General features: G+C 28.2%; 1 protein-coding gene across 2 annotated transcripts in view; it reads right to left on the bottom strand.

Annotated features, from left to right (window-relative positions):
* The window catches only part of LOC107440974 (uncharacterized), a 41,811-nt gene extending 15,305 nt beyond the window's left edge, over positions 1-26,506 (bottom strand). The window contains exons 1-14 of one of the 2 annotated variants that reach the window (XM_087150895.1): positions 26,479-26,506; positions 23,077-23,265; positions 21,402-21,479; positions 18,633-18,770; positions 17,340-17,438; positions 15,958-16,032; positions 14,654-14,740; positions 13,236-13,310; positions 11,932-12,018; positions 9,793-9,876; positions 9,421-9,516; positions 6,589-6,705; positions 4,017-4,136; positions 2,018-2,122 (exon numbers count right to left, since the gene is read on the bottom strand). In XM_087150895.1, coding sequence (XP_087007021.1) covers positions 2,018-2,122; positions 4,017-4,136; positions 6,589-6,705; positions 9,421-9,516; positions 9,793-9,876; positions 11,932-12,018; positions 13,236-13,310; positions 14,654-14,740; positions 15,958-16,032; positions 17,340-17,438; positions 18,633-18,770; positions 21,402-21,479; positions 23,077-23,103 — 1,188 coding nt within the window. In that variant the 5' untranslated portion in view covers positions 23,104-23,265; positions 26,479-26,506. Of the gene's footprint in view, positions 1-2,017; positions 2,123-4,016; positions 4,137-6,588; positions 6,706-9,420; positions 9,517-9,792; positions 9,877-11,931; positions 12,019-13,235; positions 13,311-14,653; positions 14,741-15,957; positions 16,033-17,339; positions 17,439-18,632; positions 18,771-21,401; positions 21,480-23,076; positions 23,331-26,478 lie in introns of those variants that run through there. The other variant, XM_087150896.1, reaches the window with a different exon arrangement.
* Positions 26,507-26,539: the final 33 nt, after the last annotated feature.

Raw genomic sequence — 26,539 nt, 5'->3', positions numbered from 1 at the left:
AGAATAAAAATAAAATTATCAATTTTTATTTTTTGTTTATTTTAGGTAATTAAAATATACCAATATGTCATTCCCTCACTTGTCCCCACTGCTGATTTAAAAAAAGAAAAAAATTGTTTCTGAAATAAATTATTTTTTTTTTTACAAATTCGTGTTTTTTATTTCAGAATACTGAAATATAGAATTCAGAAAATCAATTTTAAATTTAATTTCTGATAAAAATATTAACACAGCACTATTTTAAACTTTGTCCCCAGTGTTTCGCGTCATTCCCTAACAACAATGTTCTTATCACCTGCAATCTTCTTAGAATAAAAATATTTTAATAAAAACTTCAGAAGTTAACAAGTGGCATCATAGAACAAAATTGCAGTATGTTTCCATCTTCAACTTAAAGAAGCTTTGCTGTGGAATAAATTTGAATAAATCAAACCACGTAAAATTTTTTACATTTGTCATTCCCTCATGTCATTTTTTAGAGTAAAATAAAATACAACTTCATCGAGAAAGTGGATAATTATATGTTGCTTTCTTGTATGAATATAATTGTACGTGATTGACTTCAGAAATTAATTAGGCCTAACTGTTATTTTTAAATTTTATTGAATTCGTCATTCCCTCACTAGTGTATAAAGTGAGGGAATGACGCTGAAGTGAGGGAATGATTCAAGATGAGTATATTATCAAATTTTTTTTGTTCAATCGTGCCAGCCAATTTTATTTCCCAAACCTGTAAAAACTATTAAATATATAAGACTAAATTATAATAAATATTAGATATACTTAGTATGTTATCATTTTCAAACTTTAGGTAGATGTAACTTAGATAAAAACATGTATTAAAATAAAATATCATTCCCTCACTATTAGTGTCATTCCCTCACTTTTTAAATAGTGAAAATAATTAATTTACTTATTAATTAAATTGAAAAATAAATTAAAAAATTAATAAATTAATTAATTAAATTAATTAATTTATTTATTAAATTAATTAATTAATTATTATAAATTAATTAATTATAAATTAATTATTTAAAAAATTAATTAATTTAAATATTAAGTATAATTTATAGGATATATACTTTCTTTATAATGCCATTACATATTTCTATTAATATAAAAAGTTTCAGAGCTTTTTATTCACTTTACTTTTTTGGGATTTTATGAACTGAAAAATGACAGTTTTCGTGAGAATGACCCATATATATATATATATATATATATATATATATACACAGTCAGACCTCGATATAAGGTCACTTTTCCAAAGTTCCGGCTCACTGAATAGGAATTCCTTGTTACAAAATATCGGATATATGGTCAAGTTTTAAAAATCCTTATTGCTTATAAGGTCATTTTTATTTCAGGCGAGGGAAGCTCTTTTCTAACAAAAGCCTATTTAACTTCCTTACAAGGCAATTACCCCTCTCAAGTTCTAGGAAAATGTTGCAGTCAACGAACAAGCTACAATTTCTGAAATTTTTTCACAAGTTGTGGACAGTGAGGACAATGACAGTGATCCTGAGACTGTAGCTGTAACCCATGTGGAAGCCTCCAATGCAATAAATGTGATACTAAATTTTTTTACAAATCATGAGGTAGCTGAGTAACATTTTAAGAAGTTACAAAATCTAGAAAATATTGTTCAAAAAATGAAACCAAAAAACGAGACAGACTTGCATAAATGACTATTTTAAATAAAGTAAGATGTAATGTATGTATGTGCACTTTGAGGAAATTTGTAAACAGCTTTATTGTAAATTAAATTTTTTTTAAAATCTAACTTTCTTTAATTCTTTACTAATTCTGTTAAAATTTATTGACTTTAACATTTAATTTATGACTGATCGTTTTGGTTTGTATTAACATTTTTAAAAAGTCTTAATATGTACTATTTACGTGCTTATTTACGAACTGTTATGAATCGGTTAAAAAATCACCCCGCTTCTAAGGTCACTTTTGCGATGTCCCTTAGGGTGACCTTATATCAAGGTCTGACTGTATATATATAGCATACCTGATTCCTTTCACAAAGTAGCAGAGGTCCTCCTCTATCAATGAGTATTTTGAACACTTCATCCCCAACCTTTTCCATCAATGCAATTTCTAGAACGGTTTTACCCTGTAATGATAATCAAAGCTACGTTTATTCATATAATGTTTATTAGTAAAAAAAATTAAAAATTAATAAAAAAAAATCATATCTATATAAATTAAGCAGGGGAAGATTTCACATGTGCCAAAAAATGTGCTTAGTTGAAAAATTATTTGCAATGTTTATTTGAAGAAAAAAAAAGACTTACAAATTAATAAAAAATCATCTTAATTTAAATTGAGCATGTGTATATTTCTTAATCGGTACATATGCCAAAAAATTTGATTGATAAGACAACCGGGCAGTAGCACGAGAGAACTAAAAAAAAAGAAATATCTCAGAAAGGACCAGCTTGAAAAGTTGGTGGGGAGAACAAGTTTGAAAAAAAAACCCCTCTAGGTCAGGGGTAGGCAACGCGGCGCCCCCGATCGATTTTTAATGCGCCCTTGCTGGACTAATGTAAATGTATGATAGCCAGAGCGATTTACTTAACTCTTGTCAAACGGCGATATACAGCAAGTAGTCAGTTGAGTTTAGAATTGTGCATGATTATCTGTAAAATATGCGCCCCCGGTGATTTTCAAATTTAGTATTGCGCCCTTAAGGACAAACAGGTTGCCGACCCCTGCTCTAGGTGATAGTAGCTGGCATTAACAGATATCGATATGAAAACATCCTCCAAAGTAATAATTTATGAAATATGTACCTTTATTGTATAATTTGTTTTGAGGCAGAATTAAAGTCGTCTTGAAAAAAAATAAGAACAATACCATCTGAAATAGCAAAATTGCCTCTCAAATATGGAGAAAAAAAATTTCCTATGTTTTCCCTTAATTCTACACAATATATTAAGAGGCAAGACACAATTACTGTACTCTTGTAGGAGCTGTATAGGGCTAACTATACTAGTTATCATTACTGAAAAGGAACAGCTGAACATACTTATAACAAATAGTGCTATAGTAAATGAACTAGTTTAAGACAGCTGAAATATAATCCTTAAATATCCCATCCAAAAATGCACTTTGAGGGGTTACCATTTTTTAAAAGACGAAAATAAGAAACAAAATTCACTGTATTATTCCAGTTTGTAAAGAAAAAATAAAAATTCCCTGTGTTTTCCCAGTACACAATACATTAAGAGGAAACACAATTACTGTGCTCTTGTGTGAGCTATATTGGGCTAACTATATATACTAGTTTTAATTTCTGGTAAACTTAGAGAAGAAAAGGAACAGCTCAACATACATAAATAATGCTATAAGTAAATAAAACAAGATGTGAAGCCAGATTTTTCAACAACAAGCACCTAATATATATTTTTAGTCACTTTCCAAAAAAAAAAAACCATAATTAGGATACAGGCAGTAATAAAAATTATTTCCCACTGTTGTTTAAAGTTCTTAATTTATAAACATAAAAATCAACAAAATGCAAAAACATTTTCTGAAACATTACATAGTTATAACTAGTTTTTGATAAATATTGCAAAGAAAACAATGAAAATCATGCTTTTTTTGTAAGTTCTGACGACAATCGACACGCCAAGAAAAAATTTCATTTTGAAAGATGGAAATTTAAGTACCTTTTCACCCAATAAAAAAAAGCAAATTTAAGGGCTTTTAAAAAACGTATATTAAAAATAAGCACCTTTAAGCACTTAAAAACCCTACGCACCCTGTGAAATAGTTTAGTATGACTGAAATATCCTTAAACATCCCATAGATTACACTTTGAGTGGTCACCATTTTTTAAAAGACAAAAATAAGAAACAACATTCCCTGCATTTTCCCAATTTCTGAAGAAAAACTCAAAATTCCCTGCTATTTTAGGCGATTTTTAAATTCCCTATATTTTTCAGGTTTCCCCGTTCTCCCTGTGGAGTGGCAACCCTAAGTAGCAATAAAAAAAGTGATCCTACCCTGTACAGGATTTTGAACAACATTTCTTCCTGATAGGGTTTATCTGGCGGAAGAAGAGCTCTTATAACCTCCGGAGATATCCTTGGCTTTAAGGCTGAAAACAGGACTGGCATATCAAACTAAAAATATAAATTCTACAAATAAGCAATAATTGACATTCAGAATTGTTAATTACAAAGTGCTTTTGTAAACATTAAAATAAATCCGTGTGCTTTAAGTGCTCAATTTCAGTTATTATTAACTATGATGCTAAAAACTTTGTCACTATAAATATTAGGAAGGAGGTAGGAACCTTTTACGTCGCACTAGAGCTGCACAATGAGCTATTGGCAACAGTCTAAGAAACATCCCCAAGGATGATCCAAGGACATGCCATCGCAAATTTGATCCTCCGCAGAGGGAATGGCTCCCCTCTGCAGAGCATGCGAAGTTGAGCGCTTTACGGTAGAACAGTTTAATGAGGACTAATACCGTGTATCCTTGGTTCCTACAAAAGATGATCAAAGTCGTCGCCACCAGCTTACTGACAGCAACCAGTGATGCTTGACTTGTTCTACTGGGGGCATTGGGTGTCTTTACAATCAATTCACTGAGGGACACTATTAACATTAATTTTGATATTATGCAATGCTGGACACAAGTCTTATGAGACCAAGGACGAAATTCATTCCTTGCTTAAAACTCAAACAAAACAACAACAAAAAATTTAATTTCATATTTTGAAAGCTTTTTAAATAAGACTTTTAAAAAACAATGGTTAACCGATGAATTTTGAAATAGCAGTTTTCATAAATATGCTAAAGAGAAAATTTCCAATTAATATTTATAAATCAATCTGTGCTAAATTGATATAAATTAATGCACTAAATTGTGCTAATTGTAAAGAATTCTTTTATTAAAGCAGAGTAACATTTATAAATACATCAAAGAGAATGTTATTTATTGTGAGAAATTTTAACTGGGCCCTTAACAGTTCGGGACAATTATTCCTGTCCTCTTTCCTTGAGATTATTTGCAAGATAAATATTATATTTTAGAACAAAATAAATTTTATATTTTTTTGTGTGTCTCTTTAGAAACAACATTTTTAAATTTATTGAAGTTATTTTTGTATTTATCAACCACAGTTAGATAAATGAAGCAATATGCTACATTTATTAATTCTGCATTTTAAACAAATTAAAAATTTTATTTTAAAAATCTCAGAATTTACTTATAAAGAACAATGCAAAATATAACAACTACTTTCAAATTGATGTCTTCCTCATTAATATCAATGTATCAAGTGAGAAACGCTCAATTTATTTGCAAATTGGAAAATAGGAAATTTTAAATAAAGTTTGATTTTTTTAAAAATAATAATTTTCTTATTTTTTCCATTAATATAAGATGTTACCTCACAAGGAGAATTGAAACTTGAATTGAAACTCAAGCCAAATAGGTTCCAGAGCATCAAGCCTGATGCTCTGGCGTTTGAGCCATCATAAAAAACAATGAAATAATGCCTCTTCTGATTTTTTAAATTTTATTTTATAACCGTTGTTAAACAGGCACAAAATGTGCATGCACAAAATATCGAATTCAGTCATTTCTTTTAAAATATAACCTTCAAAATCATCGAATAATATATATATTTTTTATGATTTTCAGAAGCGGCCATTTTAAACATGTCATAATTATAGACTGTATTGTATCTAAGATGACTCCCCATCAAAAATTAAAATTACTATCAAATTTTATCTTTCTATCATTAAAGGCACAATTCATTCATTATAAATCTGGCATGTCTCGAAAATAGTTAAAATTGAAATCAAAGTACTTCTGCACAGGCAAAGCAGCTGGCAAAAACTGAAATAAAGTGAAAAAATTTGGTTTAAAAATTAATTAAGGTGTTAGGATAGGAGGAAGGGTTACAGAATTAGAATATTTAAATACAGTTGTGCATGTGCATTTGGCTTGGTTATGTTTAGATGTTGTATTACAGGGTGCGTAGCCAAATCTCTCAACAAAAAATAAGCATCTTTTAAGTACTTTTTAAGCATTCAAAAAATATTTTTAAGTACTATATACATTAACAAAATGGAAAATAATTTTTAAAGACTTTACATGGTCACGATAAAATAACCCACAGGTATTTCATCAAACATGCAACCTGATTGGTGCTATCACACGTTATGAACCGACAATAAGCCGAAATGGATTGTAGGTGAATGAATTGTGAAAATGTTGAACAGAACAAAGTAAAAACCACCCTTTTGCATAATAAGCAGCAAGTAAAAAAATCTTATTTTCAAAAAGGGGGAATTAAACACATTTAAAAAACACTCCATAAAAAAATACCTTTAAGTCCTGTTAAAACGCAAAAATAAGTCCCTTTAAATACTTTTTAAAAACACTACGCACTAGATAACTTTGAAAGGTGACCAAGCTTGTTGGCAAAGGCAACTAGTCTTATCATATTTGTGCATAATATATCTATGGTCTGGAATTAGAATAAAATGAAAATCTGAAACAAAAGTACAACGGGAATGTATTAGGCAAATGAGATTATGAAAGCATAATAAAACTTACACCTATGTCATCCTGCATGATAGTATAAAGATGGCACCCATATTTTATGAAAAGCTCAATGGCACCCACATCTCCAGACTTGATGAGGTAATAAAGAATAGGTGCCCCTCTATCACTCTGTCAAAAAAATGCTCTCATTTAATATTTTTCAGCAACAATAATGCTTACTCAAAAAAGTTGAAGATAATACAAACTTTGAGACAAGAGGCATTACATAGAATTTTGTGCTATATAAATTCACATGTCATTAAATTTACCAACTAAACATGGCAATATATATCAGATCAATATTATTGCTTTTAAAAAAATTTTAAATGCAGAAATTTTAAAACACAAAAAATATGCACTTAAGTATTTATTACTTACAGAAAAAAATTTATATTGTAAAGAGTATTAAAACTAAAAACCAGCATATTTATAAATTTCAAACTCAATTTGGAGAGTTGTTGTTTCTAGAATTGTGTTATCTAGGACTTTGAATGTATTAAGTATTTGATGTTTAATTTTTCATAAAGCAAATTTATTTGGTCCCATTTATAAGAAAATATAAATGTTATCCATGCAATTCAATTATTTTTTTAAAAAAAGAAAAAGATTAATAAAGTAGTTTTTTTTTATGTAACATAGTTGCATAAATAATATTAGTATATAAAATTTTTAACAACTTATTTTATGATGTTCGAATTTTTATCTAAAAAAATGCACAAAAATACAAATACAATTAACAAAAATAAATTAACAAATCAACATATGTTTGAAATTTAATCTAAAAGAAAACTTATTTACAACACAAATTAAACCCAGACTAAAAAAATTGAATTTTTTTTATTTATTTAGTTAATCCCGGGATTTAACCCTTTCGAGCCGACTGTCACATATATGTATATGTGCCAGCAAGAAACGCGCTCACTTCCCGACCGACACACCCGCGTGTCAGAAAGTTTTCTCGTTCACCCCCGACCGTCACTTATTTGTGCCAGCGTTTCGGAACGTTTTAAAAAATGAAATTTCTTCCAAAAGATGGCATTGTATGTCCATATGGTTTCAGATACATGTAGATTTGACCTTCTACTCAAGATGAAAGTACAGTCACGTGGTTTTTAGGGAAAGGAGTGGAGGGGGGGAATGTTTTATGAGGGCTCTTTAAATTAGCACATGATATTTATTTACAGTAAGTAAGGGAGTTTTTTTTTTCTCTCGCTACTTTCGATTTTCGGATTAGTTTTTAGTGGATAATTAGATCTTGTAGGCTTGAATTTTTTTCTTTTTACCGTTAGAATGTCGAAGCGTCAAAAAATTTTGACTGAGCTGGAAATAGAGGAAATTATGCAAAATATTTCAGATATTGATTCTGAAACAGATTCGGATAGTAGTGATAGTGACATTATAATGACATTATAAAATAAAATGTGTAAAATGTGTAGCGTGATAGAATGTGTAGCGTGATAAAATGTGTAGCGTGATAGTGACATTATAAAATAAAATGTGTAAAATATACATTTAAACAAGAAATAACTTAAATAAATAAAGTATCCATAGAAATATATATAAAGCACATGTCACTTAAATACTCTACAGAACAATATTAAACAACGCGCTGATATTTCGGTAATTTCATGGAATTAGGCTTAACATCGAAAAACCCTCCGGCCCTGGGGAGACACACGCTAGAGAGATTGCCGGCCTCAGCGGTAAGCGCGCTTTCGCGCTTTGCGTCGCGAAAGGGTTAAGACGAGCGCTGAAAAAATAATATATGAAATTTTCTATTTTGTCGTTACACTTCTTAAAAAGCGTGAAATTTCGAATTCTTTGGATGGGAGGGGGGACCATTTTTATGGGACTCTGCAGATGAAGATAAAGAAGATTCTTATAATGATGCTGTTAACGTTATTGAATCTGATACATATGATGTTCTGCAATTTTTAAATTTGCAGCTTCATGATATGTTTCAAAAGTTTTTGTTGCGTTATAAGTGGGAGAAGTAGTTATTGACTATGTCAACACAATGAAAAAACTTTATATGAAAAGAAAATATGATGAGATGAAAAAGCAAAATTAATTGCATATAACATATCAAAAATAGTTTTTGTAAGGGGAAAATTGATCTAGAGACATTGATATCTATCTTATTGCTTATTGTGCATCGATATTTCATGATCAGCCAAAGTCTAACTTTATTACCAGTGGACCCACTGATTTTGGTAAAATTTTGGGGGTTTGAAAAGTAGACTTAAAACACCTGGGTATACAGTACTTTGCTTCCAATTTTTTGTTATGAATGTATGAATTCTGCAATCACCATGAAGTGAAGAAATAGATTGAACTTATTTTAGGAAAAAACTAATACTTAGTTTGTGATTGAAACGAGTGATGACAATACATTAAAAATTATATTGCTTTTTAGACCACTGGAACAAGAAATCTGGGAAGGCCATAGGTGAGATGGCCTGATTCGGTGGAGTCTGATTTTCTTGCAATTAATAAAAAGAATTGGAGATCAAAGATAAATCGAAAGTCATTATGGAGAAATATTCAGAGGAAGGCATTGGCCCACATTGGGCTGTCTGGCCAACTATGATGATGATAATGATGATGAATATTTAGTTCGATTGTTGTCACAATGAAAAATATAAATTTGGCAGCTTGTAAAATGACCATTTAAACACACAATTATAAAAAAGTTACAAAAGCTTCAACAACAAAAAAAATCACTACTTGCTTTAATAGATGTTTTATACTTGATCTGAAATGAAATGTAATAAAGTACAATTTATTCAGATAAATTTAAAAATAATAAAGCAAAGTTATATAAGAAAATAAATAAAAGACTACCATTTTTCGAAGATCAAGCCGAATTTTATTATGGCATTTTTCCAATAGTTCACTGACAGCTTTAATATTCTGGGCAAGTATATGATGAATTATTTTCTGAAAAGATATATTAAATATTCATAAGACATACTTTAATATCATTGTATATAATTATATTTATTCAGACTGCATACATTTTATTTATTTATTCTCTGTGTATTAAATTCAACTATGTAATTATATTTGATTTTTTTAAATTTTAAAATTTATTTAAAAATAGAAAGTGGCACAGAATTGAATATTTTATAAATAAAAAAAAGATTTATTTTCACATATGACTACAAACTCCACAACAAAGAAGAAAAAAAAATTTAAAGCTAAAGGTGCACTGACCATTGTTTCAAAAATTCCCAGAATCAAGGAAATGATTTCTTCATGGCCAGTTTTCAGAGCTATATTTTTTAATGAAACACCATCCTATAAAAATATGCATAGATTAAAAAATTAGCAAAAAAAATCAATATGATAAATTATATTAAAAGAACGAACACATGCTAATAATTTTTTACTTTTTTACTAACATGAAATAAAGTGAAAATGTTAGTATTTTGCATTGCACCTTAATTAAATGATAAATTTTCTAGTAATTTTTTTTTGAAATGAAATTTTTAAATAAAACTATATGAAAAAGCAATATTTTATTCATTATTATTTAATTTAATAATAAAAAAATTTAAATTGTAAGATGCAGATATTTTACATCATCTTAATTATTATAATTTTAACCCTTTATATAGCGTTTGGACTTCTAAGACTCACAAATATTATTTCCATATAACATTGAAATATAATCAAATACAGTTTGTCTAAAGTAAGAGCTCTCCTAGCCATTCGTCTGGACCCGTGGCAGTTACTATGGTAACAAGGCATAATTATTTCAAGTAGGGGTGTGGGGTCGACAAAAAAAGGGAATATTTTTCTTCAGTCTATTGTGTTAGCCTTGAAGTGAAGATAAGTTACCCTTCCTGAAATGTGCTATTCTAGTATCTACAGCAGCAGAGGACCTCAGACTTTGTGGTGGGGGGAGTTCTTACAGTAGACAAACTATACCCTATTGCCTGTCCCTGTAATATGACTTGTTTTTCATTGTTAGATGACAATACACGATTATTCAAACATCATATACGGAACTATTTAGTTCCTGATATGCATTTCGTTCGAAGATGCCATTCCTCAATTCTCACCTTTCGATTTATTCTGCAATTAATCCTTTCATAATTTTTTATTGATTCATTAACATTTTCTACTACCGATACAACAAAGTATTTCATACAATTAAAAAATAACATTGAATATTAACAAATATTTGTTAAAGAATAAAATAGACATTATTGAATGAGATTAAATAATTCTGAAAATTTTTGATAATTTTTTTATACTTTTGAAATTAAAGGGTCGAATGACAAAATTTCATATTAGCATTCTATCCAGTATAATTACAGAAAAAAAAAACAATTTAGAAACTTAAGAATACACCAGTGGCGTGTAAACCAGTGTTCATATCAGTGGCGTGCAGAGAGGGGGTAAATGTACTCCCAGTCATTTACCTGAAGGAGGCATTCAATTGACCACTAAGCATACTAAAATTTTACTTACTTAAAATTTAATTACTGCTATTTTATATTTATTATAGCTAATTTTTTTTTGTGTGGTTTAAATCAAGTTTATTTATTTTTATTTAAAACAAAAGGATAAATTACATTTTATGCACAAAATTAAAAGTAATTCAGCTATTAAAAAGTATAATCATGAAAACTTTGTCAACTGTTAATCAATATTATCAAAAAGCAATTAAAAATTATCCACTTTCCATCCCCTGCTAACATGATAAACAAGTAATATAAAAATAAAATAAAAATGTAAGTCAATTCCTAGGTCAACAAAGAAAAATTTTATTTTAGTTACTTTTTATTAAATAATTAAAACATTTTCTCCTTTTTAAAACTAAAATTAATGAATGAATTAATATTTGAAAAAAAAACTGTATTAACATCAAGTGTCATCTACTACAAGTTTTAAAAAATGTATTTCAACTTGAATGGATGAATAAAAACTATTTTATGAACGATTGAAAATTTGAACAAGATATATAAATATATATATAATGAGAGTGTGGTATATAATGGTTAGGTCTAAATTTGATGGTCAAACAGAGTAGGTCCATTAAAAAAATTATCCGAGCGTGGTTAATATGAACTATTGTTTAATAAAATCATTATTTCCTAGACTACTGTGAACAATACATCAGTTTCATATAAAAAGCATTTTTAAATTTTTTTTTTTTTTTACCAAATAGAGATGCATAAGCTAATAACACTTCACACACCTGCCTATTTAAATTTCTTTAATAATTAATCACACAGTACTTGAATATTAAAGTAAAACAGTTGTCCTTAAGAAAGTGATGGTATTGAATTAAATGTGATAAGGTTCATTTGAATTACAATAAAACAGATGGCATAGTACACTCACTTGATAGAGATCAGTTCTGCACCATAAATTGACTAATTTTCTAACTTGATAAATGTTTTCCCACTCAACAGCTTTCCAAACACCAGGCTAGAGAAAGAAAGTTAGAGTGTGCTGTATATTTTATTGTGACGCTTTTAGGCCATATCATATAGTTATTGTAATTAAATTAAATAAAGGAAATTTACTCGTCTTAAATTTAAACAAATAATACTTTATTTACAATTAAACCATTTTAGCATTATCATTTACAATTACATAAACAAACTAACTTATTATTATAACATTAGTGCTTAAATTGTTTTTAGAATTGGTGGAGAGGAAGACTTACTAAGTTTATGCATGGTCTATTTTTGGTATCTGCCTAAAAGAGTAGACTCACTTTGATTGCTCTCCTAACCCTTTCATTCGGCTGCTTCAGTGCCGGATTACCCATTAGGCCAGACTAGGCCATGGCCTGGGGCCTCCAATGATTAGGGGCCCCCTTAAAATGGATTTTTTGAAAATAAATTATAAAATTAAGATGTTCTCCGTGAAATTAACTTTGATAACATTATAGATAAAATTTGACTTATTATTATTTATTTTTATGCTTTTTCAAATGAAAAGATACATAAATACTTTTATATTTGAATAAATAAAAAATATACGAGAAAAAAAATTTAATCTAAGGGCCTAAAAAATTTGAATGGCCTAGGGCCCCGCGTACGCTTAATCCGGCACTGGACTGCTTTTATATCATTATTATTTTCTTCGTGATAAAAAGATCAAGTTTTAGTTAATGAGCCCAAAAGTTATTGGTGTTTTCAAGTTAGTCCTATGATGGGGGTGACATTGTAATATTTTAACCTAATTGTTAATTTGAAACCATATTTAAGTTACTATTTGCCGATGGAGATTTCCCATGGTAGTTTTATTTAATCAAAAACTTTGAGATGTTCTAGATACTAATTTTAGCCCTTTCTCATGATTTTAATTTTGAGTGACGATAAACCTCACATTATAACCGTTGTTGAAAAACCGACCTTATATAAAATGCAAAAATTATAATTGTACAAAATTAAGAATTAAACCGAAAACAAGAGAGTCCCAACTTAGAAAATTTTGAAAACTGCAACGATACTCTATATTTTGTAGAGGGAGGCTTATAGAAAATTTGCTTAGGGAAAGCAGCCTTGTTATTTAATGATAAACAAGGGGAAAAAAAGTAGTAATAAATACGTAAACAATGAGTTTCATAGCTAAAATAGCAATCAACTTACACAAATTAGTAAACATTTTGAAGAATAAACTAAAATATGACTCACATAAAATTTATCAAAAATATCTTTAATGTTAGTTGAAGATGTTTGTAGTACATAATCAAGAATGGAAATATTAAACTGCAATAAAAAAAAAGTGTACATTAGAAAAAGTGAAATTACTTTCAGTAAATTTTACTAAATGCATATTACATACAATAAAATTTGATTTCAATAAAATGATATATTAATTAAAGATATAAGATAAAATAAATCATAATGCAATTGACAAATATAACAATTAACAAAATCACTACAAATATTTTTATTGGAACTTGTAAGTAGTTTTTTTTAAATTCTTTTATAAAAAATGAGGAGCACTTTATATTGCAGATAGAAACTAATTATGTCAATGGCTTTATACTACTTACTTTGATTTTTTATGTTAACTACTTAAACTTTCATTTTAAAATTTATTTTCAGCAGAGAACTTAACATATAATTCATGAGTTTTAATATTTTTGATGTTCGTTTTGGAGAAAGAAAAAACAAAACTATTACAATATAAATTCATTGGCTGGTTTAAATAATAATAGCAAGTAAGTGCAGAGTTTGATTTAATTTCTATAAAAATTCTATCCAATCTGATTACTATCCATCAAAAGTACCTATTTATTTATTTATTTTTATTTAAAACAAAAGGATAAATTACATTTTATGCACAAAATTAAAAGTAATTCAGCTATTAAAAAGTATAATCATGAAAACTTTGTCAACTGTTAATCAATATTATCAAAAAGCAATTAAAAATTATCCACTTTCCATCCCCTGCTAACATGATAAACAAGTAATATAAAAATAAAATAAAAATGTAAGTCAATTCCTAGGTCAACAAAGAAAAATTTTATTTTAGTTACTTTTTATTAAATAATTAAAACATTTTCTCCTTTTTAAAACTAAAATTAATGAATGAATTAATATTTGAAAAAAAAACTGTATTAACATCAAGTGTCATCTACTACAAGTTTTAAAAAATGTATTTCAACTTGAATGGATGAATAAAAACTATTTTATGAACGATTGAAAATTTGAACAAGATATATAAATATATATATAATGAGAGTGTGGTATATAATGGTTAGGTCTAAATTTGATGGTCAAACAGAGTAGGTCCATTAAAAAAATTATCCGAGCGTGGTTAATATGAACTATTGTTTAATAAAATCATTATTTCCTAGACTACTGTGAACAATACATCAGTTTCATATAAAAAGCATTTTTAAATTTTTTTTTTTTTTTACCAAATAGAGATGCATAAGCTAATAACACTTCACACACCTGCCTATTTAAATTTCTTTAATAATTAATCACACAGTACTTGAATATTAAAGTAAAACAGTTGTCCTTAAGAAAGTGATGGTATTGAATTAAATGTGATAAGGTTCATTTGAATTACAATAAAACAGATGGCATAGTACACTCACTTGATAGAGATCAGTTCTGCACCATAAATTGACTAATTTTCTAACTTGATAAATGTTTTCCCACTCAACAGCTTTCCAAACACCAGGCTAGAGAAAGAAAGTTAGAGTGTGCTGTATATTTTATTGTGACGCTTTTAGGCCATATCATATAGTTATTGTAATTAAATTAAATAAAGGAAATTTACTCGTCTTAAATTTAAACAAATAATACTTTATTTACAATTAAACCATTTTAGCATTATCATTTACAATTACATAAACAAACTAACTTATTATTATAACATTAGTGCTTAAATTGTTTTTAGAATTGGTGGAGAGGAAGACTTACTAAGTTTATGCATGGTCTATTTTTGGTATCTGCCTAAAAGAGTAGACTCACTTTGATTGCTCTCCTAACCCTTTCATTCGGCTGCTTCAGTGCCGGATTACCCATTAGGCCAGACTAGGCCATGGCCTGGGGCCTCCAATGATTAGGGGCCCCCTTAAAATGGATTTTTTGAAAATAAATTATAAAATTAAGATGTTCTCCGTGAAATTAACTTTGATAACATTATAGATAAAATTTGACTTATTATTATTTATTTTTATGCTTTTTCAAATGAAAAGATACATAAATACTTTTATATTTGAATAAATAAAAAATATACGAGAAAAAAAATTTAATCTAAGGGCCTAAAAAATTTGAATGGCCTAGGGCCCCGCGTACGCTTAATCCGGCACTGGACTGCTTTTATATCATTATTATTTTCTTCGTGATAAAAAGATCAAGTTTTAGTTAATGAGCCCAAAAGTTATTGGTGTTTTCAAGTTAGTCCTATGATGGGGGTGACATTGTAATATTTTAACCTAATTGTTAATTTGAAACCATATTTAAGTTACTATTTGCCGATGGAGATTTCCCATGGTAGTTTTATTTAATCAAAAACTTTGAGATGTTCTAGATACTAATTTTAGCCCTTTCTCATGATTTTAATTTTGAGTGACGATAAACCTCACATTATAACCGTTGTTGAAAAACCGACCTTATATAAAATGCAAAAATTATAATTGTACAAAATTAAGAATTAAACCGAAAACAAGAGAGTCCCAACTTAGAAAATTTTGAAAACTGCAACGATACTCTATATTTTGTAGAGGGAGGCTTATAGAAAATTTGCTTAGGGAAAGCAGCCTTGTTATTTAATGATAAACAAGGGGAAAAAAAGTAGTAATAAATACGTAAACAATGAGTTTCATAGCTAAAATAGCAATCAACTTACACAAATTAGTAAACATTTTGAAGAATAAACTAAAATATGACTCACATAAAATTTATCAAAAATATCTTTAATGTTAGTTGAAGATGTTTGTAGTACATAATCAAGAATGGAAATATTAAACTGCAATAAAAAAAAAGTGTACATTAGAAAAAGTGAAATTACTTTCAGTAAATTTTACTAAATGCATATTACATACAATAAAATTTGATTTCAATAAAATGATATATTAATTAAAGATATAAGATAAAATAAATCATAATGCAATTGACAAATATAACAATTAACAAAATCACTACAAATATTTTTATTGGAACTTGTAAGTAGTTTTTTTTAAATTCTTTTATAAAAAATGAGGAGCACTTTATATTGCAGATAGAAACTAATTATGTCAATGGCTTTATACTACTTACTTTGATTTTTTATGTTAACTACTTAAACTTTCATTTTAAAATTTATTTTCAGCAGAGAACTTAACATATAATTCATGAGTTTTAATATTTTTGATGTAATTTCTATAGTTTTAGGTAGATGAGTAAGTGTATCTTGATTTGACAAAGAAATTCCTGGATTGAAAATACTCTCTAATAAATAGAACTAACTGGCATACAATTCTCTTTTGTATAACAAAAAAAAAAAAATTTAAAAAAAAAACATCTCATGAAAATTTGAAACAGCATGATTTTAACTTCTTTAACATGCGAAATAACTAACATGTGAAATTAAACATGTGAAATTAAACATGTGAAATTAAACATGTGAAATATTATATATATTATACCTATTTATATCAGATAAAACATGTGAAATAAATATAAAGACAGATTTGAACTTATAAACGTAAATACTCCTTTATTTGGTTATTGGTTATGCAGTTTTTGAGTTTCAAAACAGTGCTATTAAGCTAAATTACTTTTTTTAAGTTAAATTTTTTTGCTTTGAAATGTATTGTTTACTGTTTTAAATCTATGTATCCTTTTAACTTAAAGAAATTTATCACAGTCAAAGTTCGTTTTGGAGAAAGAAAAAACAAAACTATTACAATATAAATTCATTGGCTGGTTTAAATAATAATAGCAAGTAAGTGCAGAGTTTGATTTAATTTCTATAAAAATTCTATCCAATCTGATTACTATCCATCAAAAGTACCATCAAGGTAATTAGTATATATATATTTTTTAATCTTAACATATGTTGTACTAAGCATTGTAAAGAGAAATTCGCCCTTTATACCATTTGAAAATGTATGTCACTAAAATCAAATTCTATCTTACTTGAGCAATATGAGGTTGTTTTTTTTTACATATCGCATTAATTTTTTCAGTACAATAATACTTGTTCTGTTTAAAATACTTGAAATTCTACTTATTTAAAAAGTTGGTTGCCTAGTTAGGCTAGTATGCAGAAAAATTAATAATATATATACTTACTTCTGTGTTGGCCCACATGTTTGCACCACATTGCAATAGAACATCACACAAAAGGGAATGGTTATTTTTCACAGCGTAAAACAGACACGTGTTACCTTTCTAAAAAGTTGAAACAAATTTCTGCATTAAATGAAGAAATAATAATGTGTACAAGCATATTTATATACACACTGATGAAAACAATTGAAGAGGCAAATGGATTTTCTTTTCAATAAAAAAAAAAAACTAACAAAGCAAATAAATCCAAACTTGGTTAAAAATATCATCTGATACGCCCAATATATAGGAAAACAAAAATTGGCTCAATCTGTAACCTAAGTAAGGAAACTGGTCACTTTTCCAGCTCTGCAACTGAGCCACATGCTGTCAGTCAGAGCTACCTGATCATCTGATACTATATACCTATCACTTGATACCTTATTTGCAAATAGGTGTCACCCCTATTTTGTTCTTCCTCGCAAAATCACTCTCCAATTGTAAATCAGATATATATATACAGACAGATATATATATATATATATATATATATGTATATATATATATGTATATATATATATAATGCAAAATGCTCTTAATTTCTAAGCATAAAATCAATAAAATTAAAAAACATTTTCAAGAACTTTGCATAATCATGGTAAAATAACTAATTTCTGATAAATATTGCAGAGAAAACTGTGAAAAACATGCATTCTTGTAATTTAGAAGGACAATCGGCACAGCAAATAAATAAAAATATCTTTTTTAAAAGATAGAAAATTAAGTACTTTTTACAACCCTGAATAAGAAAAGCACCTGAATAGATAACCAAATTTAAGGACTTTTTAAAAATGCTACGCACCCTGTTTACTTATTTCACAAAAAGTATTATTGCATGTAAATAGATGTGTTTTTCTCTAATTTCTAGAGGATCTTCAGTTTTGACCTCCAAAACCTTGGGAAACATTGCTTTTTTTTTAAAACCGATAAACACCAAAAAGCCTCAGTAAAGAAAAAAAATAGTTCATAAGTTGACCACTAAATGGTATTGTATGGGACTTTTAAGATGCCAAAACAGGATTAGAAGACACTTGGAAAAAAGAATACCACAGTAACATGCTACGTTTTTTAAAACTAGTATTTTTAGATGATTAATTATAATAATCCTGCATAATTGTAAAGTACACATTAAGAATTTTACTAATTGTAATTTTAAGTGATCAGCAATGATAGTTTTGTAAAAAAAAAATATTTGTAGGAGAAAATTACCAAAATAAAAAACTCAAATTGTTTTTGGGTCACAGTCTTGATATTTACCTCATCTAATTCTTCTATGTTAAAACCAGAGTCAATTAACATGTAGATTATGTCCCTTTCCTTTTTAGAACAATGACATTCCTGAAGACAATTTGCTTCATTTTCAGAATCACATAAAAATCTGAAAATTCTACCATCCTGCAAGAAATATTCAAAAGATTACTATTATGAACGATAAGAATAAACAATTTCTTTCAGGCCCAATTATTGAGTTAATAGTTGGCAAAACCAGTGACTACACATTTCCTTATTAGTATATATTTTCACTGGTCTACTTAGTTGTCTACATATTTTTTTAAATTTTATACTAGAACAAGAAATAGCATTCATTCACACACAACAAGAAATAGCATTCAGACTATAAGTGAACATGCTAATACTTTTCAATCATACAATTAAAGCCACTCAGTGCAGGGTAAACACCAAAGTGTGTGAAATTCTTATTACAGTTTAGTAAATTTCTGGTCAAACTTATATTTGGCGATTGAACTTAAAATGTAAAATAAACACCAATTATGATTCCCACACCCACACTCTCCAGCATTATATCACACTTATCTGCACGCACGTTATCGCTGAAGTTGGCAAGAAAAAAAATTCTCAAATGAATGTAGATGTAAAAGAAATCTGTAACGAAATGTTTTCCAAGAATATAAATATTCTCACAAATAGTGGCAAAAGCAAAACATAGTTGTACTATCATTTTCCATTGTTACTTGAATTCTCAAGATATGAGAATTTTTGGGGATATTCAATATTACATTGATTATATTTATGGATATTTTTCAACTTTAAAAAGGATTATTAGATCAAAAATCAATGGGGATTTCCATCATCAATTGTCAGAAAGAGTAAAAACCAAAGTGTGGAGAGATCTTCGACAGAACACCATTCCAGACTGGCCGCGCACCTGTTTCGTTTAGGGCTGCACCTGATCCCTATTGTTCTCTGTGCATGAGCCAAGCTGTTTTGGATGGCAGCCACATTCTGTGCTGCAAGGCCCTCCACGGGTCGTCGTCTACCGAGCGATATTGGGAAGCAAGAACGCTCCTAAGGAAATGACATTTTACTTTCTTGTTTTGTTCCTGTGTTTTTGCTTTCTAACATGTCAATTCACTTCTGCCATTTGAAATAAATAAAATATTTATGGATATTTCTTAAATATTTTTCAAACTTATGTGATATTTTTTAATCCTTCAGAAAATATTAAAGAACATTTTCACACCAGTACCTGTGCCAAAACTATAATCAAGTTTTGGCAGTGGCATGCCAGAAATTTAAAATATGTTACATACATATATATATATTTGTGACTAAGAAGAAAAAAAAAAGTTTTATTCACAGTGTATAGGCTGCAAGTACATAAAACTCCTAAGTAAAAAATATAGAGCAAACATGGAAAAAATATATAAATATTTTTAAATACATGATAAACATAAAAATAATTACAAGCAAAATAATTACATAAATATATTTTGCTTCGGCTTTATTAACACAATATTAGAATGCATTCTTTTTGTGAATATAATCGAGTGAGCTGATGACAAGATTATATCTTTTCCTTAATTTGTTTTCCGGCTTTTAAATTTTTTTAAAAATACTTTTTTAAATATTTTATTTTTAATAATTTTTTCTTCTTGTGAAATAATATTTATATTTTTTTTCTAGTTTTTTTTTCTACATTTTTACTGCAATAAAAAATAACAGAACTGTAAAACTCATAACCATCATAATAGCACAGTATATTTTTTAAAATTTATTTCAAGAGCAAGAATGCAGCATTTTTAATGGGTTATTTTTAATTTCAGTTGGAATATTCAGTATCAATGTAAAAATTAAATATCAATATTGAAATTAAGTATCAATAAGAAAATATTCCCAAAAATTATTATTTTTATTTATTCATTTTTTTATAAAATTTAATACTAACAGTAATTATTCAAACGTAATACAGTATAAAGTCCCATATCCAGAATTGCCGGGACTTTGGCAAATTCGGAATATAGATTTCTTCCGAATAAGATATTTTAAATGCATCAAAACATGTATTATTCAATAAAAAATAACAAATCAACACATAATGTTTTCTTACAGTTTGAATGACTTTTAAAAACTAAATAATGTTTAGTATGATAAAATATACCATTGAATTCTCACTTATGTGCCAGTCTAAAGGACCAACAAAAAAAGTGCATTATAGAAAAACCTATTAAAAATTCTAAAACGCAACAAAAATGTTTCTAAAAATTAAATAATTAATATTTTTAATAATATTAACTATAGCTATACAAAGAAAGAAAATTATACCATACTAAATAACAATTCATTTACTTACAAAATAAACCATAATAGATGTTTGCTTTATGCTGAAGCTTTTTTTTTTTTTTGCTGAAGTTTTTATTTTTTTTCAATTTGAAGCGAAACAAAGCTTGTCTACTGGTGTTCTTTTCAAACAGTATTAATATTCAGCTTAATTAATATTCAGTTTATTCTTCTTCCCAAAATTAGTTTTTCTTTAACTGCACTTGCTTTTTCAGCAATATTAGAGTACTTATCGATGGAGAAAAATTTTTTAAACTATCAGAAAAACAGCTATAATTTCAACAAAAAAAATAAATAAATAAAAAATTTTTTTCCTTTTCTTTTTTCAAAAGGAAAAGAGTTTTGTTTATTTTGATTATTAAAAATCTCCCCGGAAAATAGACTTTCCTAGAACAGACAGATGTCTGAATATGGGACTACAGTTCTAAAAAAATTAAAACAACATACCTTTACAGAAAAAATATTTTCATTTAAAAGTCTCAACACTTCTTTGGAGTCTCTACAGTTTGTGGCTTCAATTAAAGTCTGAAATGAAATTTGATAATTATTAAATTGAATATATTTAGAAATTTATAGTTAAGCCACATATAATTAACAGTTTGCAACTCAGAGTTTAACTGAATTAAAAATTCAATTTTAAATTCAGTTATAAATTTATAATTAAAACACATGGATTGAATATTTTCCAAATCACAGTTTAACTTGGCTAAATAATTGAGTTATGTAGCACCTACGATATTCTGTAAACAAAAGAACATTAAAATTAGAAGAATGAATTAACTTTTTTGTTCCATATTGGTACTGGCATCAAAATAATATCTAAGTTTTGGTGACAGAGTGGATAGTGTCACAAAAGATGGGATAAAAGAGCAGACATTGAGGCAGATTTAAAGAGCATAATCTGCACCAAATCAAATCTAAACAAACCATGGCACATATTTTGAAACACAAAAACCCTTTGGCACATTCATGATTACAGTTGGTGTCAACAGGTCCAACGATAGAAATACCCCAATTTCCCTAAATTTAAATGTATCCAATAATTATATTGACATAATAAAATGATTTTCCATTGCTGTGCGAACTAGAGGAATTCTGTATTGTGATCTGTGGCAGAATCATCGCCATGTCTTGGAAACATCCGGGCAGTGACCCAGGAGAAATCAAAAAAGGAGAAGAAAAAAACATCACAGAAAGAGACCAACTTGAAGGGTATAACCTGTGGTCATCCCCGGGTAAACTTTCACATGATTTTTTTTTTTTTTTAAATTTTCCCTTGTAGAATCAATTTGGAGCTTTGGCAATTGTAGTTGGTGGGGCAGCTCACGATACGGAAAAACCCTCAGATATGGGAAATACACCTTATTAATTATGCTATAAATTATTGCATTTTAATCACACAAATGAAGAATTCCACAGAGTTATTTTTAATTAACTATTGACGTAATGACCTTGAGGGGTCTGTGTAGGTTTTTCTGAAAGGTACCTACTTAGAGAAAATTTTGACATAATTTGTAAAAAATAAAAATTATATTGAAAATTCAACACAAAAATATAGTTAAAATAAGGATAGATCATTTCTTACGAGATACAAAAATAAAATTTTAAGAAAAAGTATTTTGTGAAACTACCATTTTCTCTAAAGTTGAATTTGTGAAGGTACCCCTAAACGGTAGTAAATTTACCATGGATAGACTGTTATAGAAGAAACAAACAGAAAATTATTAGCATAAAAAATGAACTCAAATAGGAAATAATTGTCGAATTCAATTTCACATTAAAAGATTTCAAATCATAAATTTGAACTTCATTTAAGTCAATCCCATACAGTGGTTGCATTAAAGTTGAACATGCAGCCAATTAGTAATTAACAACAACAAAAATTATATGGTGTCTTCTCTCCTCTTCCCACAAAGGGAAAAAAAAATTAAATTTTACTTTATTTAAGGGGAAAAGAAAATAAAAATAGAGAAATATTTATTAGTAAAACTTCAAACAAGAATTTTGCATGCGATGCATTGATACAAATGGGTGTTTTATTATAAATAATATTATTCTTAATTGATTATTTAAAATGTCATAAATATTTTAGGAAAAATTTTAGCAGTCTAAAATATGCGACCTGATAGTTATCCAAATCACTGGCCATTGAATTTTATTTAAAATGATTCAATTTTGCAAAGCATCTTTGAAAAAAAATTAAATATTAATAGAAAATAGATACATTAAAATATAATGTAATTATACTATCAACAACACTCTATATAAGATAATAATCGGCTTATAACTAAAATCCTTGGCCACACTAAATCTCTTTATCCTTGGCCACACTAAATCTAACTAAAATCACACGAAAACAAGAACTTATTTTTAAACCAGTGTTGCCAGAACTTAAGATTAAAAAGTAGCGAATGGGAGCTCCAAAAGTAGCGGATTCGAACATTTTGTAGCCCAAAAATAAATGATATATATATATATATATATATATATATATATATATATATATATAAATTACTGCACTAATTTATTTACTGCACTAATTTATTTGGAATATTTCTGTAAAACAGCGCCGTTTGCCAGAAAACACTAAAATTATAATAACATTGGCTAGCTCGTTTTTTTCCAGCTTTTTTATGTGTAAAAATCAGTCGGAACTATCTTCGATATTTTAATGTTGGTCCGGTCTTTGAGCTGCATAAGAATACTAAGAGGTTTCGACCTCAGCTCGCTTCGTTCCCCAATCTCAAGAACCTTAATTACTCGCACATAAAAATGTTCTCACTAGCTAATTTTTTTTAATAAAAATTATCTCGCGTTTCGAGGAAATTAAAAATAAGACCTAACTAGGACCCAATCTCCAACAAGAAATTCGGAAAAGTTCAACTTCATGGGCCTACATCTGTGCGTATTTAAAAATAAAAGGCAAAAAATCTTTTTTTGATAAGCAAAATAATTTATTTAATGCTTTCTGCTCTGAAGTTCGAAACAATACAAAGTACAAACATTCAGCTCGCAGATGAGAAATATGACTTTGCTTTTCTTTGTAACAGCATCAATAATTGTTTCAAACTCGATTGAGAATAGTTTTGATAGTAATTTAGTGAACAAATGAATATTTTGATTTGGACAACGTATGAAACAGTATTTTAAAGCGTCTACGAAGCAACAAATATTTTTAACTAATTTTTTTTTCATTTATAGTAGCCGTAACATCTGTTGTAAAGTTAAAAAAAAAAAACAATGATAAAAAGATAGATTTGCACTAAATGCTCGTAAATATTTTCTTTTCTCGCAGCTCGCCTTAGTTGCTGTGCTTACTTTACTTGCACAGTAAAACCTGTTAAGTTGACCATCTCTATAAGTTATCACCTATCTAAGATTTTGATGATCAAGTGCAAAACAGGTAAAAACAATTTATTATCATTTCTATAAGATGACTTCCCTTATAAAACCATCAAATTGTAGTTCCACTTCTGATCAGTTTACGATAGTTTCAGTGAAGTAGCTTTAATAATTTTCTAAACTCCTTTTATAACACGCAGCATATACATTACCGTGTTTATCATTAAAAGTAATTATCTTCCCTAGTTATTTTGCAATTACTATAAATGTTTCGAAAGGTTTAAAATGTTGACATTTTCGAATTAAAAAAATTGTCGTTATTCAGTTTTCCTGATCCCTAAGTGCATTATGTTTCAATTAACTTAGTCATTTTTATTCATAATTTCATTGTTATAGTTAATTATTATTTGAAATTTCATAGTATATATTTTTGTTTTAAAAACAAAATCCATCTTTTGCGTTTCATCGTCATCATTGGGTGGGCCTTGGCCTTCTATGAAATATTTCTTCATGTCGTTCTCCTTGATGCCAATTCTGATTATCATTTGCGTTTGGTAATACGAATTTTATTTTAATATGATAACTATCCAAAACTTAATTTTTATTTGTTTCATTTATTTATTGCATATTTGGCAAAATGAGGTGAAAAATAATAACTGTAACCATAGCAATACATATTATAGCTTCCTTTAAAAAAAATAATTTCATCATTTACAACGGGCAAATCTAAGCTCTAGAGCAGGGATGGGCAAACTTTTTTGGTCGAGGGCCAAAATTCGAGAAAAAAAATGTTTGGTGGGACAAATAAAACTTTCAAAATTTAAAAAAAAAAGCGATATACAAGTTTTAATTTAAATATTTAGTGAGATGAATGAAATTGCGATTTCGTTTTTAAAAGCTCCTTATATTAAGGTTCGAAGCGAGATGTGCCTATTTTACGGAACAAGGCTAAATGCTTTTCTGTTAGTCTACTTCTGAAATGAGTTGAAAACTCTTGTTCACATATATAAGATTAAGCAAACATAGAGTTGATTTTCTGGGCATGAAATATTAAATTTTGGAAACTAGCTTTTGGTAATGATTTGTAAAACTTTGGCATATTTAGAAGCAACTGCTTCATCTGATTGTTAGATTGTCCGCTCGTTGAATCTTAAAATGCGTAGTTTGCCAAATGTGAAGTACAATTTACCTATATTAGATTCCTCGAGAAAGACAAACGCTAGTTAGAGCCAATCTAAGACTATTCTATGAAGAACTTCTGCTTTCAACATTTTACCAATTGAAGCTGTCTGTGCTAACTATTTCCATCAATTTATGTTTTGTAGAACAAAAATAGAGAAAGTAAAAAGGTCATCAGTACTTTGTTAAAAAAGGGAAAACAGAAATAATTTTAAATAGTTGACAAGAAAATGGATGTATATTGTTTATGTATATTGCCACTGATCGGCAAATTAAAATTATATCCGCGGGCCGGATAAAACCTTCCGGCCGGCCACAGTTGGCCCGCGGGCCGTAGTTTGCCCATCCCTGCTCTAGAGAGATATAAAAATTTTCCTATTTTTCGTGCAACTGTGAATAGATCGTGATTTACAAAAGTGAAATGAATTCACTAAAAAGCATTTAACAGTACGATATTTTTTGGAAACTCATTGATATTCACAACAACTATTTTCATTCATCAGGTAAAATGACTTTTGGATTTAATTTTTCTGAGTTTCAAAGCGAGTAGCGTGATTTTTTTTCTCCAGAAGATAAACGATTAATAATAGTTGGAGTTAAAAAACATTTTCCTCATCATACTCTCCGTGCATTTTTCCATATATATCTTTGCGATTTCCCGAGTCTACGATTTGAAACATAAACATGGAAAGATTATAGACTCGATCAGTAAAACATATCAAGAATCCAAAACTGAAGCGAGAACGTTTTCAACAACAACAACAAAAATGTCCTTTTTAAAAATGGTAAAGAAGCTTCAGAATCATTTTATAATGGGAAGGGAAAAAATTAAAAAATATATATATATTTCAGTAAGGAAAAAAAGTAGCGGATATTTAAGATTTGTAGCGTTCGAAAAATAATAAGTAGCCCAAAAAGTAGCAAGTAGCGAAAATTCAATTTTCAGTAGCGGGGACTTTTAAAAGTAGCCCAATCCGCTACTTGTAGCCCAATCTGGCAACACTGTTTTAAACTGAACAAATTTGATTTGTTTAGTTGCCAGATTTTTTATTAAAAACTCTATA

The sequence above is a fragment of the Parasteatoda tepidariorum genome, chromosome 9 (assembly GCF_982258835.1).
Source record: "Parasteatoda tepidariorum strain Cologne lab strain chromosome 9, Ptep-v5.0, whole genome shotgun sequence".
NCBI lineage: Eukaryota > Metazoa > Arthropoda > Arachnida > Araneae > Theridiidae > Parasteatoda > Parasteatoda tepidariorum.
Note: the sequence above shows the minus strand (reverse complement) of the source record. Positions and strands in the feature narration are given on the sequence as shown.